At 41.9% G+C, this 16832-nt stretch overlaps 1 protein-coding gene across 1 annotated transcript in view; it reads right to left on the bottom strand.

The window, feature by feature from the left end:
* LOC121866203 (lachesin-like) overlaps positions 1-8456 on the bottom strand; it is a 46738-nt gene extending 38282 nt beyond the window's left edge. The window contains exon 1 of the mRNA XM_042365809.1: positions 8399-8456. Coding sequence (XP_042221743.1) covers positions 8399-8456 — 58 coding nt within the window. The remainder of the gene's footprint in view (positions 1-8398) is intronic.
* Between the last annotated feature and the right edge of the window lie 8376 nt (positions 8457-16832).

Genomic DNA, 16832 nt, shown 5'->3' with positions numbered 1-16832 from the left:
CGCAAGAGACCCCGTGTAACCACAAGAGATCCCGTGTAAATGACCATCAAAACATTTTATATACTTTCAACATTTAAATTCACTCCAAAAAAAACCCAAATTAAACTCCTGACAGAAACATCATTATTAATTCCTTTTTAATTTACTTTATTATCAATTAGTCACTTCAAAGACAAATTTTATTACCTGTACCCGAAGCTAATTATCGGTAATGGTGTGTTGGTGTACCTGTAATCTGAGCCCAGGTAAACAGTGTGTTGGTGGTGCTTTACCTTAAATACCTGTTAGTTTACTATCATCAAGAACAAATGACGAAAGCACGTATTAACCTCATGTGTTTATGTATTATATATGTGTATCATGTGTATGTGTGTGTTTGTGTGTATGTATCTTGTATGTGTATGTTTAGTTGTGGTGTGTATGTAAGGATGACAAACGTACACGGATACAGACACACATTACACAGATCATCTTTTATGTCTATGTCTCATGTATGTGTACTGTTGACGACATACATGGACACAGACACATATAGAGAAAGAAGGAACCATAGAAAATAGAATAATAAGATAAACAAAAAATATATACCGTAAATATCCGCCAGCACGAGCACTCATCATCGTCTGGGGTTCACCTTCATTCAGAGATAACATGGTTTAAAAGGATGCGTCTGACGAATGTTCTCTCGCCTTTTGCCTGCACGAGCGCTCTTTTATGCTACGAACATCTACACAGTTATCCGACAGGAATAAATATTGTGTCGTGTTGGCTACTATACAGTCATAAACCAGACGTGAAAGGCATCAGTAAAGTGATGTTCGTGGTATTCTAACAATAGTATGTCAAGTTGGGTTGAGAAATCATCTTAGAAGTGTTAAAAAACGACTGTGTCTTGTGTCGTGTCGTGTCGTGTCGTGTCGTGTCGTGTCGTGTCGTGTTGTGTTGTGTTGTGTTCTAAGTGTTATGAGGGAAACAAATATTAGAGTATGTTATTTGATATCTAAATCTTGCGTCTAGTCAAATATAAACACACACACACACACACACACACACACACACACACACACACACACACGTAAGCACACTGCATCATTCAGACGGTGACCTTTTCTCATCTCTTTCACGAACGACTTGATGCTGGATTCGGGACTCTTTCTCCAGGTTATTGTTACCTGTCACGACTGTAATTATGAGGTCATTAGTGTTATATGTTGGGTGTACCTGTGTATGTGTGTGTGTGTGTGTGTGTGTGTGTGTCTCTGTGTGTGTATATATATGTATGTATGTATGTATGTATGTATGTATGTATGTATGTATGTATGTATGTATGTATGTATGTATGTACGGATGTATGTGTGCGTGTGTGTGTGTGTGTGTGTGTGTATGTGTGTGTGTGTGTGTGTGTGTGTGTGTATTTGTGTGTGTGTGTGTGTGTGTGTATGTATGTATGTATGTATGTATGTATGTGTGTGTGTGTGTGTGTCTGTGTGTGTGTGTGTACTTTTAGATACTATGCACGTACACACACACACACACACAGAAGTAAAACACACAGTAAAAGAGACGACTTTCACTCTCAGAACCAACAAGAAGTCGAGCCAAGTTTATTCAATAATTCCGGGTCGTCAAAGCTCAAGTTCAAAGTTGGGTTGAGGATGGCCTGGCCTGAGCTTGAATCTCTCCCCTCACCTCTCCTCTCCCCTCACCTCCCCTCTCCCCCCTCTCTTCTCCCCTCAGACCAAAGCCCGTCCTTTTGAGCTTTGGAATGCCGTGTTATTGAAATTGATAAAATTGAATTAGCTGGCCCAGTGGAGATTGTAAATTCTGGCCAGGGGTGTTTTCAGATGATTTCGTCTTTGCCAGAAACTCAATGGGATTCTGGTGATCCTTCCCCCACACAGAGAGAGAAATTGGTTACAGTATCATATATTCTCTTTATACCAGTGTAGAGGTGAGAGTCGGTGCCACCTGTGTTTCGTAGGTGGATGATGTGGAGGTGTAGGGTGAGATGGAAGTGTGGGGTGATGTAGGGTGATGAAGGGTGAGTTAGGGTGATGGAGGGTGTTGGAGGGTGAGGTGGGGTGATGAAGGGTGAGGTAGGGTGATGGAGGGTGTTGGAGGGTGAGGTAGGGTGATGGAGGGTGATGGAGGGTGAGGTGGGGTGATGAAGGGTGAGGTAGGGTGATGGAGGGTGATGTAGGGTGAGGTAGGGTGATGAAGGGGTGAGGTTGGGTGATGTGGTTGAATGTGGGTGCAAGTCCGTAGACTTGCTAGTGTTGGATGTAGGGTGATGTATTGATGTAAGGTGATGTAGGGGTGGTGGGGTGAGGTAGGGTGATGTGGGGTGAGGTGGGGTGGATGGAAGGGTGAGGTAGGATGTGGAGGGGTGGGGTGTGAGGGGTGGGGAGTGGGGTGGGAGGTGAGGTAGGGTGATGGAGGGTGATGGAGGGGGTGGGGTGATGAAGGGGTGGAGGGTGATGGAGGGTGATGGAGTGAGGTGTGATGAAGGGTGAGGTGGGGTGTGGTTGAATGTGGGTGATCCAGGCTTGTAGTGTTGGATGTGGGTGATGTGTTGATGATGTAGGGTGAGGTAAGGTGAGGGTGATGTGGGGTGAGTGTGGGGTGATGAAGGGTGAGGTAGGGTGTGGTGTTGGAGGGTGAGTGGGGTGATGAAGGGGTGATGTGATGTAGGGTGAGTAGGGTTTCTCTCTCTCCCGACTGGGAATCTGACGTCATAGAGATGGGTGGTTGGTGGTAGTGGTTGAGTGGTGGTTGGTGGTAGTGGTTGGTGGTGGTGGTTGGTGGTGGTGGTTGGTGGTGGTGCATGTACAGTAAAATCAAAGTCAAACGGAGTAGTGTGTGTGTGTGTGTGTGTGTGTGTGTGTGTGTGTGTGTGTGTGTGTGTGTAGACGTGGGCGTGGGCGTGGACATGGGTGTGAAGCCTCCAAGAAATACAAGTTTCAAGACACATTAATCCCTAGGGTACTATTCTTGGCCTGGGGGAAGGGAAGGGAGGGGAAGAGGGAGGGGAAGAGGGAGGGGAAGAGGGAGGGGAAGAGGGAGGGTAGAGGGGGAGGGTAGAGGGTAGGGTGAGGTAACGAAGGGGAGGATGGAGGACGGGAGAAGCGAAAGGACGGGAGAGTGGAAAGGAATGTAGGATAAGGAAGGAGGAACGAAGGGGAGGGAAGGGAAGAGAGAGGAGCGGGATATTGTCCACGAGTGTTCCAGGGTTTTTTGTTTAATCATTCCAGTAAATCAAAGTTTTTAACAGGCGGCTTTGATCAAGTGTTTAATAAATATTTTTTTATATAAACACAAAAAAGACAAATTCATGACTATCTTATAAAAACAAATGAAGACCTTTTGTATAATTAGCATATCTTAAATTAAAGTTTATTTTCCATATTTTTTTAACTCCAGAATTTTTCAGATTTTAATTTTATATTTCTTAAGTGTTTGTAAATAAAAGTCTTTAATTTTTTTACAGATTATTAAATAAGCGTTTTTTAATACGTTTGTAATCAGGGTTTTCTAATGAACAATTTATAATTAAAAATTTAATTAGCATTTTTAAATAAGCAATTTTAATAAGCGTTTTTTTTTTGTCAAATTAACAATCTGGATAATCGCCTTTTAATAGCATTTTTAATGACCACGTTTAAAAGGTGCCATAATTAAGCACTATTTTCAATTACGTGTTCTGTAATAAACCTTGTCGATAAAAAAGAACTTATATATCCAATTTATTACGTTTATTTGGTTTAATTCTTTAGTGGTTTAACTGTAACTGAATAACATTATATCTAACTGTATTGAATTGTACGTCTTCAATTGTATTTTATTATTTTATTTAAGTGTATTGTACAAAAGTTTATTTCATGGTGTAACAATTTATGTCGTTGTAATAAATCGTGGTAGTGGCTCCCGTAGGCCTGGCGAGTGACGGGCTGAAGTTAGAAGCCACTCAACCTTGAACGATTCGATATGGCAGAGACTGTAACAACAACAACAACAACAACAACAACAACAACAACAACAACAGCAACAACAACAACAACAATAATAATAATAATAATAATAATAATAATAATAATAATAACAATAATAATAATAATAACAATAAAAAAAAAAATAATAATAATAACAATAAAATTATCACACCAAGCCGCTACAACAAGACCTTGTACACACACACACACACACACACACACACACACACACACACAGTATATTTTCGGGTTGAATAAATAGCTAATTCCTCTATCAGCGGGGAAGACGAGTTAATTCCACCTAATTAGTCTTTCCACTCTCCAGGTGATTAAATTTCTAAGTTTTATAAGAGTGAATTAAATGACTGAGTTACGGAATCTTGTCCACGAGCGATTGCCTGGAGAACTGCCTCCCGTCTCCACACGACAGCGGATAGATAGTAGAGAAGAGGAGTAATGAAGAAAGATGAGGAAACAGAAGAGAATGGACAAAAAAATAAGGTGGATATGGAGATTAGGAGATAAATAGAAGTGAATAAAGAAGAAGAGATAGTAAGAAGGAATACATAGAGAGAATAAACAAGAAAGATAAGGGAATAAGAATCAGTGAATAACATAAAAAAATGACCAATAAATTAGATAATAAGAATAACAAATAAAGATAAATAAACAATAAACAGTAAGTTACATAATCCGTGTAATATCATGTACTGTATTAATACATCACTTACTACACCAGGCTACTACTGTATTTTACTACATTTATTAAAAAACTTTCATCCTGTCACACACACATTTATACACACACATATACAACATACTTTCCAAACACAGAGTATGACGGGAGTGTGGTATATCTACTGCTGATATGTTCTGTATATACCTCGTCCCTCCCCTCCTCTCCCCTCTGTCCTCTCCCCTCCCCTCTGTCCTCCCCTCCTCCCTCCCTCCCTCCCGTCCCTTCCCTTCTGTCTCCTAAGCGCCCCGTGAAGCGCGTGCCCCGGAGGATATGTGGATGGAAAGTGTGATATTCAGTGGTATGTATGTATGTATGTATGTATGTATATGTATAGTATGTGTGTGTGTGTGTGTGTGTGTGTGTGTAAAGTAAGTAAATATGAAAAATATGCTTATATTTTTAGTTTATGAATCACATATTGATATGCAAGGGAGATAGAAGAGGAGAGGGAGAGTAGAGGAGGGAAGAGGAGGAGAGAGGAGAGGAGAGGAGGGAGGGAGGGAGGAGGGGGAAGGAAGGGAGGGAGGGAGGGAAGGAGGGAGGGAGGAAGGAAGGAAGGAAGGCACAGTTCCTTATAAGATACATCAATTTACCTGAAAATCTTACATCCTCAGGTAAAGTCGAACCTAACCTAACCTAATCTAACCTAACCTAACCTAACCTAACCTAACCTAACCTAATCTAACCTAACCTAATCTAACCTAACCTAATCAAACAGCAAATATAAAAATAACAGCCTCAGTGTAATTTGGGTGCCATTGTATGTGTCAGTTTTAAGCAAGAGATTCAATTTGCCAGTCAGAGTAGTTATTACGTCACGAATTACGAAAAATAATAGAGAGAGAGACACCAGTGAGAGAGAGAAACACACACGATTTACTCAGTAGGCATCACATTATACAACACACATATCATTCAGCTTCTCATGATCCACCTCCCAGCGTGATTCACCTCCCAGCGTGATCCACCTCCCACGTGATCCACCTCCCAGCGTGATCCACCTCCCGCGTGATCCACCTCCCAGCGTGATCCACCCCCCGTGACCCACCTCCCAGCGTGATCCACTCCCACCCAGCGTGATCCACCTCCCAGCGTGACCACCTCCCAGCCCCACCTCCCAGCGTGATCCACCTCCCAGCGTGACCCACCTCCCAGCACCCAGACCCACCTCCCATCTTCCCAGCGTTCCCAGCACCCACCTTCCCACCTCCCACTGTTTTACTGAATTTTTACGTTTTATCAACTTATTGTAGGAAGTTTAATTAATATATTTTTTTTATCTGGATGGATACTTTTGATTAAGTCACAACGTTGTGTTATTTTTATTATTAAGAAAATTAGAATAAAATCTGTAAAAAAAAAATAGTTGTTCAGTATTTTGTTTATATTATGAGTTTCCATTAGTAGAGTGTATGAATAGTGATATACATAGAGAAATACATGGAAAAATACATAAACACAGACACAGACAGACAGACAGACACACACAGACACACACACACACACACACACACACAGACAGACAGACAGACACACACACACACACACACACACACACACACACACACACACACAGACAGACACACACACACACACACACACACACAGACACACACACACACACACACACACACACACACACACACACACACACACACACACACACAGACAGACACACACACACACACACACACACACACACACACACTCCCTCCCTCTGGACAAACACACAAGCAGAATCACAAACTCATCACCAAAAAATAACACAAGAAAAAAAAAATACGACAGTGAGGAAAAAAAAAAGTTTCAGAATATTTATAACACTTGATCAAGAGAACACCCAACGTCACCCCCGGGCAGTAGTGAACAAAAAAAAATAACAAAAATTGAACAAAAAAGGTGGGAATAGAAATGAGAAATAAAAATGTGTTAGGAGGGAGTGAAGAGAGATGAAGAGAGAGGAGGGAAAAACACACAAGTTTCCCCCAATAATGGTCTACCTTCTCTTTCCCTTCCCTTCCCTCCCTCCCTCCTTATCCTTCCCCCTCTATGTAACTTAATTCCCCTTTATCCCCCCTCTCTCCATTGTCACCCTTATTCCCTCCCTTCCTCTTACCCCTTACACCCCTTTCCCTAACCCTCTTTGCCTCTCCCTCCCATCACCTTTTCACCACCACCATCAACCATCCTCCGACCCTCTCCACCCCTCCCTTCCCTTTCCCACCATCCTCCCCTCCCCACCCACACCCCCTTCCCCCCTCCCTTCCCTTCCCTTCCCATCAGCTGAAAAAATCAAACGGACTGTGTATAAAATAAGTGGCAGATAAAAACACTGGTTGGCAGCAGCAGTATGAATAATATCTCCTGAATTTTCCTCTCTACTGCACAGGCTGAGAGAGAGAGAGAGAGAGAGAGAGAGAGAGAGAGAGAGAGAGAGAGAGAGAGAGAGAGAGAGAGAGAGAGAGAGAGACATATCCACCCAACCATTAAGACCTTCCACCCATCACCCATGACAACCCCTACCGAGGTCAGCGCGAGGTCAGCCAGCCTTGTGCCGTGACCTGGGTTGGTTTGGCGGGTCACGTAGCACCATCAGGCGAAGGTCAGCGTTCTGTGGGAAGGAGGGGGTGGGCGTTTCGACGGATGACCTCGTTTGACCGATCTGACGGAGGCAAGAACTGAGAACGTGAGGAGGGTGGGTTGTGGTTATGGTGGTTATAGACCTTGTTGTGGGTGAGAGGGGGAGGTGGGGGTGAGAGAGAGAGGTGGTGGGAGAGGAGAGTCTATTGGGAATAATAATAATAATAATAATAATAATAATATACATCAACTCACACTTCCTCCATCACCTCACGTAGAAGCCCTGACCTGAGTTGGCCCTGAGCGGTGGGTGACGTGGGGTGCCGGGGGGTGCCAAGGAGGGGTGGTAGGAGGCCAAATATTGATGGGTCAAGTAACTAATGAAGAGACGCCATACAACAATTATATCATTGCTCCCTCGCTGCCTTCCTCCCAAACCTCGCCTTCGACTTTGGCTTCATCCACATACGCCACGAATTCAAGGCTTCGTTTGGGTGTTCGAGATTCATATAAAAGAAAACGAAATAAATAATTATGTCAAGAATGTGATGTGATAGAACAAGTGATTCGGATAAATGACGTCTTATAGTAATTACGTCATTGGTTCAAGTCACAAACTTCCTTCCGATCCTTGCCTCAGACGCTGGTTTCGGCTTAATTGACATGTTCAGGTAAATACGGTCACTAAGGCAAACTTTCACTCAAATCAAGTTAAAGTTTATATTATACTAAGTTTAAACATTATAGCACGTATGATAGTTAGGTAAACATTGATAATTTAATATAATTTCGCAATCTAGTTCCATTATGTAAGAATGAGATACATGATATCCAGCAACCAATCAGATCAAATCTTGTTTATGACGTCATGAATGCCGTCACGACCACTAGCCAATAGTTTCAAAGGATCGTAAGTTATACTATATTTCGTAATGGATAAAGTTACGTTATCAGAACATTAATAACTAGTCAATAAAGAAGAAAATTCCTTTATTAGTTAATGATATATCAACCTAATTGCCATTAATGTTCGGATATTATCATAACATTAATCACAAAATATTGCCGAGTAAGAGCCAGTAAGACTGACTGGCACCCATAGCCACTGGCACCCATAGCCACTGGCACCCATGACCACTGGCACCCATCTTACCCTCTGGCTTGGTCACTTTCGGACACACAACAGCGAGTGACAACCATTAACCTGATTGATCAACGCCAGGAGGGAAACACACACACACACACACACACACACACACACACACACACACAGAAAAAATAATGAAAAAGAATGAAAGTTTCCATTGTTGTCGAGATCCATTTTTCACGGTGGTGTTTGATCAATGGTTTTCGTTGACCGACGTTCTTGGTTAATAGGTCACCGACGTCCACCTGACCTGACCCAACCTGACCAGACCACCTACCCTACTACACTATATACCGAGTGTTTATAAAAAGCAAATATATATATATATATTTTTTAACACAATTACTGTACAGTATAAATTTCTAGCTGTCAACATACCACCATTTTATCACATTCATACAGGAAATAGAAGCAATAAGTGAAACACGGCTGGATGACACCGTAGAGTTTATGGTAAGTCTGAAGAGAGAGAGAGAGAGAGAGAGAGAGAGAGAGAGAGAGAAGACGAACAACCTTGGTCTAACACAACACAAATCGGGTGTCGGATATTTGACCCCACAAAATTATAAGAATTAATTTTATGGCGTGACATGAACGCTGGTTGTGAGGTGTGTGGGAGAGAGGCACACGTTGGCACAGTGACAGGTGTGTTGGTGGGGAAAACAGATGAGGTCCTGTACAAGTAGTGGCACTGTATTAAGTGTGCTTCGACAAGTAATATGACTGGTGGTAGGGGCAGGTGGTAGTGGTCAGGATGGTGGTGGTAGAGGTGATAGGTGGTGGTGATAAGGGATGGTAGTGTTGGTGGTGGTAGGGGTGGCACCGTGGGAAGGTAGAAGCTGCGGCCCAGCTGTTGGCACTACTCAAGATAGCACTACAAAGGCCAAGAGGGGAGACGATGCCATTTATCTGGTGTCAGTGTTGGATAATATAAAACCACTAGCCTGGGTGACTCCCCGACCGTTCTCTATCAAACTCGCCTCCTCTTCCTCTTCCTCTTCCGCGCCTTCCTCTTCCTCTCCTCCATTTTCTTCCCCCTACTTATTTCTCCTTTCCTTTTTCGCTTCATTTTTCCCCTCCCTCCTCCTCCTCCCTCTCCTTTTCTTCCTCCTCCTCTTTTCATTCCTTCCATCTTCCCGTTGGTGATGACGTCACAATAGTTGATGATGATGTCACCACGTTAGAGTACATCAGGTCAGGTCAGGTCAGGTTAAGTTAGACGAGAGTAGGTTATCGGGGTATACCTGCATATACAGTATATATACACGTTTACTCCTCTCAGCACCACAACACAGCGGGTGTAATAAGTTACATTGAGACTGACAGATCAATCGTGTACGCCTGGCTGAGTCGAGGTGCCGTGTCTCCCTGAACCACCTGTGTGTTGATGACTGAACCACCTGTGTGTTGATGACGAACCATAACTATACACAACACTACAACCATCACCACAACAACAACACTCACCACCGCAGTCGTAACCACTACCACAGTCACAACCACAACCACAATCATAACCACTACCACCATTACCACAATAACCACCACCACCACTAACACAATCATAACCACTACCACCATTACCACAATAACCACCACCACCACCACTACTACCACAAGCTCACATTCTCTCTTATTAAAAGCCTCAGAAAAAAACCCCGGTAGATACTTTTACACACACACATTACTGCGTTTAGCGCGCCATACTCTCTTCTGCCTGAGTCTAGCTAAGTCTCCCCTGGGATGCCTCTCTCTTAAGCCAAGCACTTATACAGAAAACGGGCGTTACCTTATCACAATAATACCAAGATTCACAGAGATTATTACGTTAATTTTACCCTCTTACCTTCCCTTAACTGTGTAAGTAAGGGTAATTAGAGAAATTAACTTACGATATTTAATAATGTGGATTTAAAGATTTACTTAAGTTGCTATAATTAAAGATTCACTTCATAATGTATTATCTATTTAAGTGCTTTATTTTATTAATTCACTTAAGTTGGCTCAAAACTAAATAAGAGACTCTATCATAACTAACTCTGTCATTACCTATTAAAAAACAATAAATGTCTTTAAAAAATCCGGATTCAGAAGGATTTTTGTCTCACGAACGTCAACAAACAAGGTAAGGTGAGGTAAGATGGAGCCACGTTAGCTAGCTTGTATTATCTTTTCAGTGGTGTAGCTCCGTGGTTCACAGTAAATACCTTCGTAGTGCCGTGGTTCATGTTAAGACAATCGTAGTGCCGTGGTTCATCGACCTCTCCGCCAGCTGCAACAATTAATTCACCTCAGGTACATGGCGCAATAATTTAAGTGGCAGATATGTAACACGAGACCAAATTTGCTGTGTACGGTCGAGTTGCGCGAAATTCTAGACTCGCGAAATTATTTACGTATTGTTATTTTCTACATTTCACGATTTTCTGCTGTACACCTCTAGGACCTTCTTCCTTCTCCTCTTCCCATCCTTCCCTTTCTCTTGCTTCTCCCCCTCTCCTTTATACCACCTCCTCTTCCTAGCCCTTATCCCTTTTGCCACGTCTTCCACCTCTTCCTCCACTTTCAATCCTTCTTCCACTTTCTTAACACCGCATTCCTCTCCCTTCGTCCTTCTCTCTCTTTTTCTCTCATTCTTTTACCCTCCTCCTCCTCCTCTCTACTTTCACCTATCCCCCAGCCTCTCCATAATCTACTCTTCTCCTTTCTTCCTCCTCCTCCTCCTCCTCTCCATTCGCCACTCTCTCTCCACTTCCTTCCCTTCCTTCACCCTCTCAACGCACTCCTCCTCTCTCCCCCTCTACTCTCCCTTCACTCTCACCACTTAAACAATTAGGCATTAATCTAGCTCTTCATTAGCCTAAAACTTAATTTCGAGAAAACTGTGTTGGCTGAAAATATTCCACAGTGGACAAGAGTTAGTGAGAGAGAGAGAGAGAGAGAGAGAGAGAGAGAGAGAGAGAGAGAGAGAGAGAGAGAGAGAGAGAGAGAGAGAGAGAGAGAGATGACAACCATTCCATAACAAACTACAAGTGCTAACCTCCACATTCTCAGAGACTATCGTAAGTTACAATTTATCCCCTTAACCGTAAATAAGAGAAAATTATCTCTCTAGTTTAGGTATAGTCTCAGTGTCGTTATTACCGCCATTTTTACATTATCTTTCGCTGCATTTTATAGTGAGACAATTAAGTTCTCACATCTTAAGGAAAAATCGAATCGTATGTTATTTTTTTTTTTAAGAATTTTACTTTGTATTGTAGGTTAAGTGCGCAAGTTATATTCAGTCAAATAAGTCGAGTTAAGGGAGTTTATAAACGTAAGTAACTTCAAGAATCTCTTTTGGTGTTATACGGTAAGATAGTATGCTTTTAAAATTCTCAATTAAAGATAAACAAATAACTATCCTATGAACCTTTAAGATCCCAGTTTTGCCAAATTAAGGGAATCAGTTAAGATACATTTTCCATCCCAAGTTAAAGTGAAAAACATTAACACACGAATTTTTAAGAATATTTATCCTGTTAGTTAAACCATTTAATATTTTATCCCATTTTTAGCTAAAATAAAAATAAAAACCCCTAAATTAAAATAAACCAGTTAGAAACATTCCTATTTTTAGTTAGTAAAAAAAAATCTTAACTTTATATGTTTTAAGAATATTTTGCTCAGTTAAATATTTTTTCCAATTTTGGTTAAAGTGAAAAATAAATAAAAACGTAAACTTGCGAACCTTTGAGACCCCATCCCCCCCTGCACACAATATCCTGGGAGCCATCGCAGGTTGAGTGAGGAAAAAAAACAACATTCGTCGTATGTAAAGTTAATTTTGTAGGAGTGTTCAGCTGCCGAGAAATAGTGATGAAATTGGTTGTGTGGTTGTCCTGTGTTGAGGTAATCTGCCTGAGGTCGTGGTGAGGGGAGGGGGGGGGGTTGTGAAGGATGGGGGGGTTGAGGGTGATGGGAGGAGGAGGTAAAGAGGGGGTGAAGTGGTGAGGGGAGGTGATTTGGAGGAAGAGTGGTGGGTGGGTGCAAGGAGGGGAGGGGTGGGGTGAAGAAGGAGGGAGGGTGGGAGGGAGGGGGGCAGGGGTTGGGGAGGAGGGTGTTGTGCAGGGTTATGGGAGGAGTGGAAAGGAGACGGGGTTGAGGGTTGAAGGGTGGGGGGAGGTTAGCAGCGGGGGGAGGAGGAGGTAGTGTGTAGAACAGGGTGCAGTGAGGAAATGTGGTGTATAAGAGAAGGGTGAAGAAGAGAAGAGGAGGAGGAGAAGAAGAGAAGCGAAATAGAAGCAGGACGAGGAGGAGGAGGAGGAGGGGGGGGAAATGAGGAGGAAGAGGAGGAAAAGAGAGGAAAGAAGAAGAACAGGAAGAGTATAGGTGGAAACCCAGAGATGCAGAGCAGAAAGAAATACAAGAGGAAATGGAGGAGAAAATGATAAATATGATGAAAGGAGATACACTTACTGGGAAGGTATAGATGTATTATAATCATTATTATTATTATTATTATTATTATTATTATTATTATTATTATTATTATTATTATTATTATTACCAACGTTATAATCATCTTCAATAGCACAAACTTCACACTAGAGAAACATTCAATTAAACTCTCGATTCTGAGGAGATGGAAAAATGAACAGAAAACGAGCTCACACACATAAGGGGGAACTGCACTGTATCGTATGTTTTGGCAACAATGACGAACCGAAAACGAATTTCTTACTCTATTTGACGGTCATGTTGAGGATATTGTATATAAGACTTGTTCTACTGTCATCATTGCTTCAGTGTTTAGTAATTATTATTATTTTTTAATTGCTGTACGTGAGATAAGAGGAAGGAAGAGACGAGGAACTGCTTACTTAAAACACTTGTACTTGAGGATGTTTACAAGTCGACGGGTCATTATGTCAGTCACGGAAGAGTCTGACGTCATTTAATATAGACAAGCTTGGCGTCACGTATCAACAGACCAAACCTGACATCACCTAACAGACAAAAACCTAACATCACCTAACAGACAAAAACCTAACATCACCTAACAGACAAAAACCTAACATCACCTAACAGACAAAACTTAACGTCACAGAACAACAGACAACATATAAAAACAGACTCATCCTACATTACCTAAATATTTGCATCCAAAGTTGAAATTTTACACAGAGTCGATGGCGTTAATCCAGTAATCCACTAGGTAACGCCATTTACCTGTTCCACCTGTATTAATTGCCCACCTCTCTCTATAGATCACGACACCTCAATATCCATCCACAAAGACGTATGTTCATCACCGTCAACACACCCAATACCTGAAGAGCAGTTACGGGAATTAATCGACCACTGAACTACACTGAATGGTTTCCAATGATTCCAAATACTCAATAGTTTTTGTCTTTTATAGTCAATGAGGAAAATGTAGGGTATGGTAGGGTAGGGTAGGGTAGGGTAGGGTAGGATAGGTGTGTGTGTGTGTGTGTATGTGTAGGTAGGTGTGTGTGTGTGTGTGTGTGTGTGTGTGTGTGTGTGTTCAGAATACAGATGACGTCAGAGAGACTTCTTGACTGCGCCATTTACATAATAATTATCTCCTTGGATCATTAATATGTATCTCTGAATATGTATTTCGTAGGTGCTGTTGTTATTATTATTATTATTATTATTATTATTATTATTATTATTATCAAAATCTAGAACAGGCAAATTTAATCACTAAATAGATCGTTGTAGAAATATCCTGAGCAGCAACCGTATCAACACTCGCTCCTACGCATAGTACCAAAAGTACCTCCCTCTCCCTCTCGCTTGTTTTAACCACCATAAATAAATAAATACAATTAACCTCTCTATAGCTACCTGTTGCATACGCATTTTTGTCTAGACCGGGGGAGGAGGAGGAGAAAGGAGAAGAGGAAGAGGAGGAAGACGAGGGGGAGGAGGAGAAGGGGAAAGAAAGAAGATGGAATGAATAAGTAAAAAAAAATAAGAGATGAAAGAAAAATAAGAAAATAAAAGAAGAAGTAGAAGAGAGTAGTAGTAGTAGTAAGAGGAGGAGGAGGAGAGGGAGAACGAGGAAAAGGAGGAAGAGAAAGAGGAAGAGGAGGAGGCGGAACAACTTGCAGGAAGAATAGCAGCAGAAGGTCGTGTGCCTCCTTGCGACCCTCAGAGGACAACGGTCTAAGTGGATAAGGTAAAAATATAGCCAACGTGAGACAGCGGGAAGGCACTGGGTGTAGGTGATCTTGACGCCGAAGGAGATGGTGACGCGGAATAAGACTTGGTACTACTGTTGGTGGTGGTGGTGGTGGTGCTTTCTACGAGAGAGTATATACTGTATACGTTTGTGTGTGTGTGTGTGTGGGTGCTCAAGTGCGGACCTACACATACACACACACACACACACACACATACACGTATTATCCATGTAAATATAATCTTCCTCTTCCATTTACAATACGAGTTTTTCAGCCTCTAAGGAGACCATTGTAAAAGCCTTGGTAAAAAGACATAAATATTTTCTATAATATTTCGTCATTGAATTTTGGGGATTTCTATATCAATCTATTTTTATACTTCATGGACAACAATACAATACTACCACAATTTAGCACCACATTTACCACAATTTTTGCCACCACACTACCACAATTTTTGCCACCACACTACCACAATTTAGAGCATCATACTACCACAATATTTAGCACCTCACTACCACAATTTTTTGTACCATTATACTACCAGTACCATACCACACAGATAAAACTACCACTATCTCATTGTAAACTAGAACCACAACAATATCATCATTATATCGTAAACTACCACTATTCTACCTCACTGCTGTCCTACCACAATTTACTACCACCATCATGCCCTCAGCTACCACCATTGCCCCACACTATAAGCTATTACAATTCCTCTTCACTGTTATCTACCACTATCCTACCACAATCTACTACCAACACAGGAGTACTACCTTTATGCCATTACCTACCACCATTGCTCCACATAATAAACTATCGCAATTCTACCAGTACCTTACGACACCACAAACTACCACAACATAATCAATCACCAGCATTATACCACAATACCATCGTGTTGACCCATTTAAATAATATGTTTTGTTGATGAGACAAGGAGCCCATTACACTACACCATCACAATCACACCACAATAACACCACCACCACAAACACACTTACCACCACCACAAACACACTTACCACCACCACAAACACACTTAACACCACCACAAACATACTTACCACCACCAAACACACTTACCAAACCACAAACACACTTACCACACCACAAACACACTTACCACCACCAAACACACTTACCACCACCACAAACACACTTACCAAACCACAAACACACTTACCACACCACAAACACACTTACCACTCCACCTTCCGTGTTTCCCTCAGGTGAGATGCTGACAATAATTCACCTTGGAATAATTCAAGTCGGTGAGCCCTAATTAACCTATAACAATGAGGATTACCGAGGGCAATTATCATAGCTTAACGTAATTATCATAGATTATCAAGAGGCGTGTCGTGTGGGTCATGGTATAGGAGAGACTTAATACCTGTATAGATGTGGTCGATCTCTGAGGTTAGGTTATGTTATGTTAGGTTAGGTTAGGTTAGGTTAGGTTAGGTTAGGTTAGGTTAGGTTAGGTTAGGTTAGGTTAGGTTAGGTTAGGTTAGGTTAGGTGGGGTGAAGGGGAGGGACCAGGGACCCTTGAGATAAAAAATTTTCATGTTTATTTTTTTTTCGTATATTTTGGACGTTTATTGAGTTACTATTATACATACATACATACATACATACATACATACATACATACATACATACTGTACATACATATATAGATGAACAAAGGGAGAATCTCGCTCTCTGGCTCATGATGTATATTCATGTGGAGGAAGTTAGGTGGAACGCTCCGTTGAGTGCACAGGAAAACGTACACGGCCAAAAATCTACAGAAAAAGTTGAGTTGTGGAGCTGGTAGTGGGGTGTGTGTGTGTGTGTGTGTGTGTGTGTGAGAGAGAGAGAGAGAGAGAGAGAGAGAGAGATAAACTGTTATGGTGGTGAGTATGGAGTGATGATGGCAAATGAATGAGGGAATGTTGCTGCGATGGTGGTAGTGGATGGTGATGGTGGTAGTGGATGGTGATGGTAGTAGTGGATGGCGATGGTGATAGTGGATGGTGATGGTGGTAGTGGATGGTGATGGTAGTAGTGGATAGTGATGGTGGTAGTGGATGGTGATGGTAGTAGTGGATGGGTGATGGTGATAGTGATAAAGTGGTGATAGTGATGGTGGATGACGGGGGAGGAGGGTCAGAGGTGGTAGCATTAAT

This window comes from Homarus americanus, unplaced genomic scaffold, assembly GCF_018991925.1.
Source record: "Homarus americanus isolate GMGI-L3 unplaced genomic scaffold, GMGI_Hamer_2.0 scaffold18789, whole genome shotgun sequence".
NCBI classification, from domain to species: Eukaryota; Metazoa; Arthropoda; class Malacostraca; order Decapoda; family Nephropidae; genus Homarus; species Homarus americanus.
The sequence above is the reverse complement of the archived record's forward strand: the minus strand, read 5'-3'. Positions and strand labels throughout refer to the sequence as shown.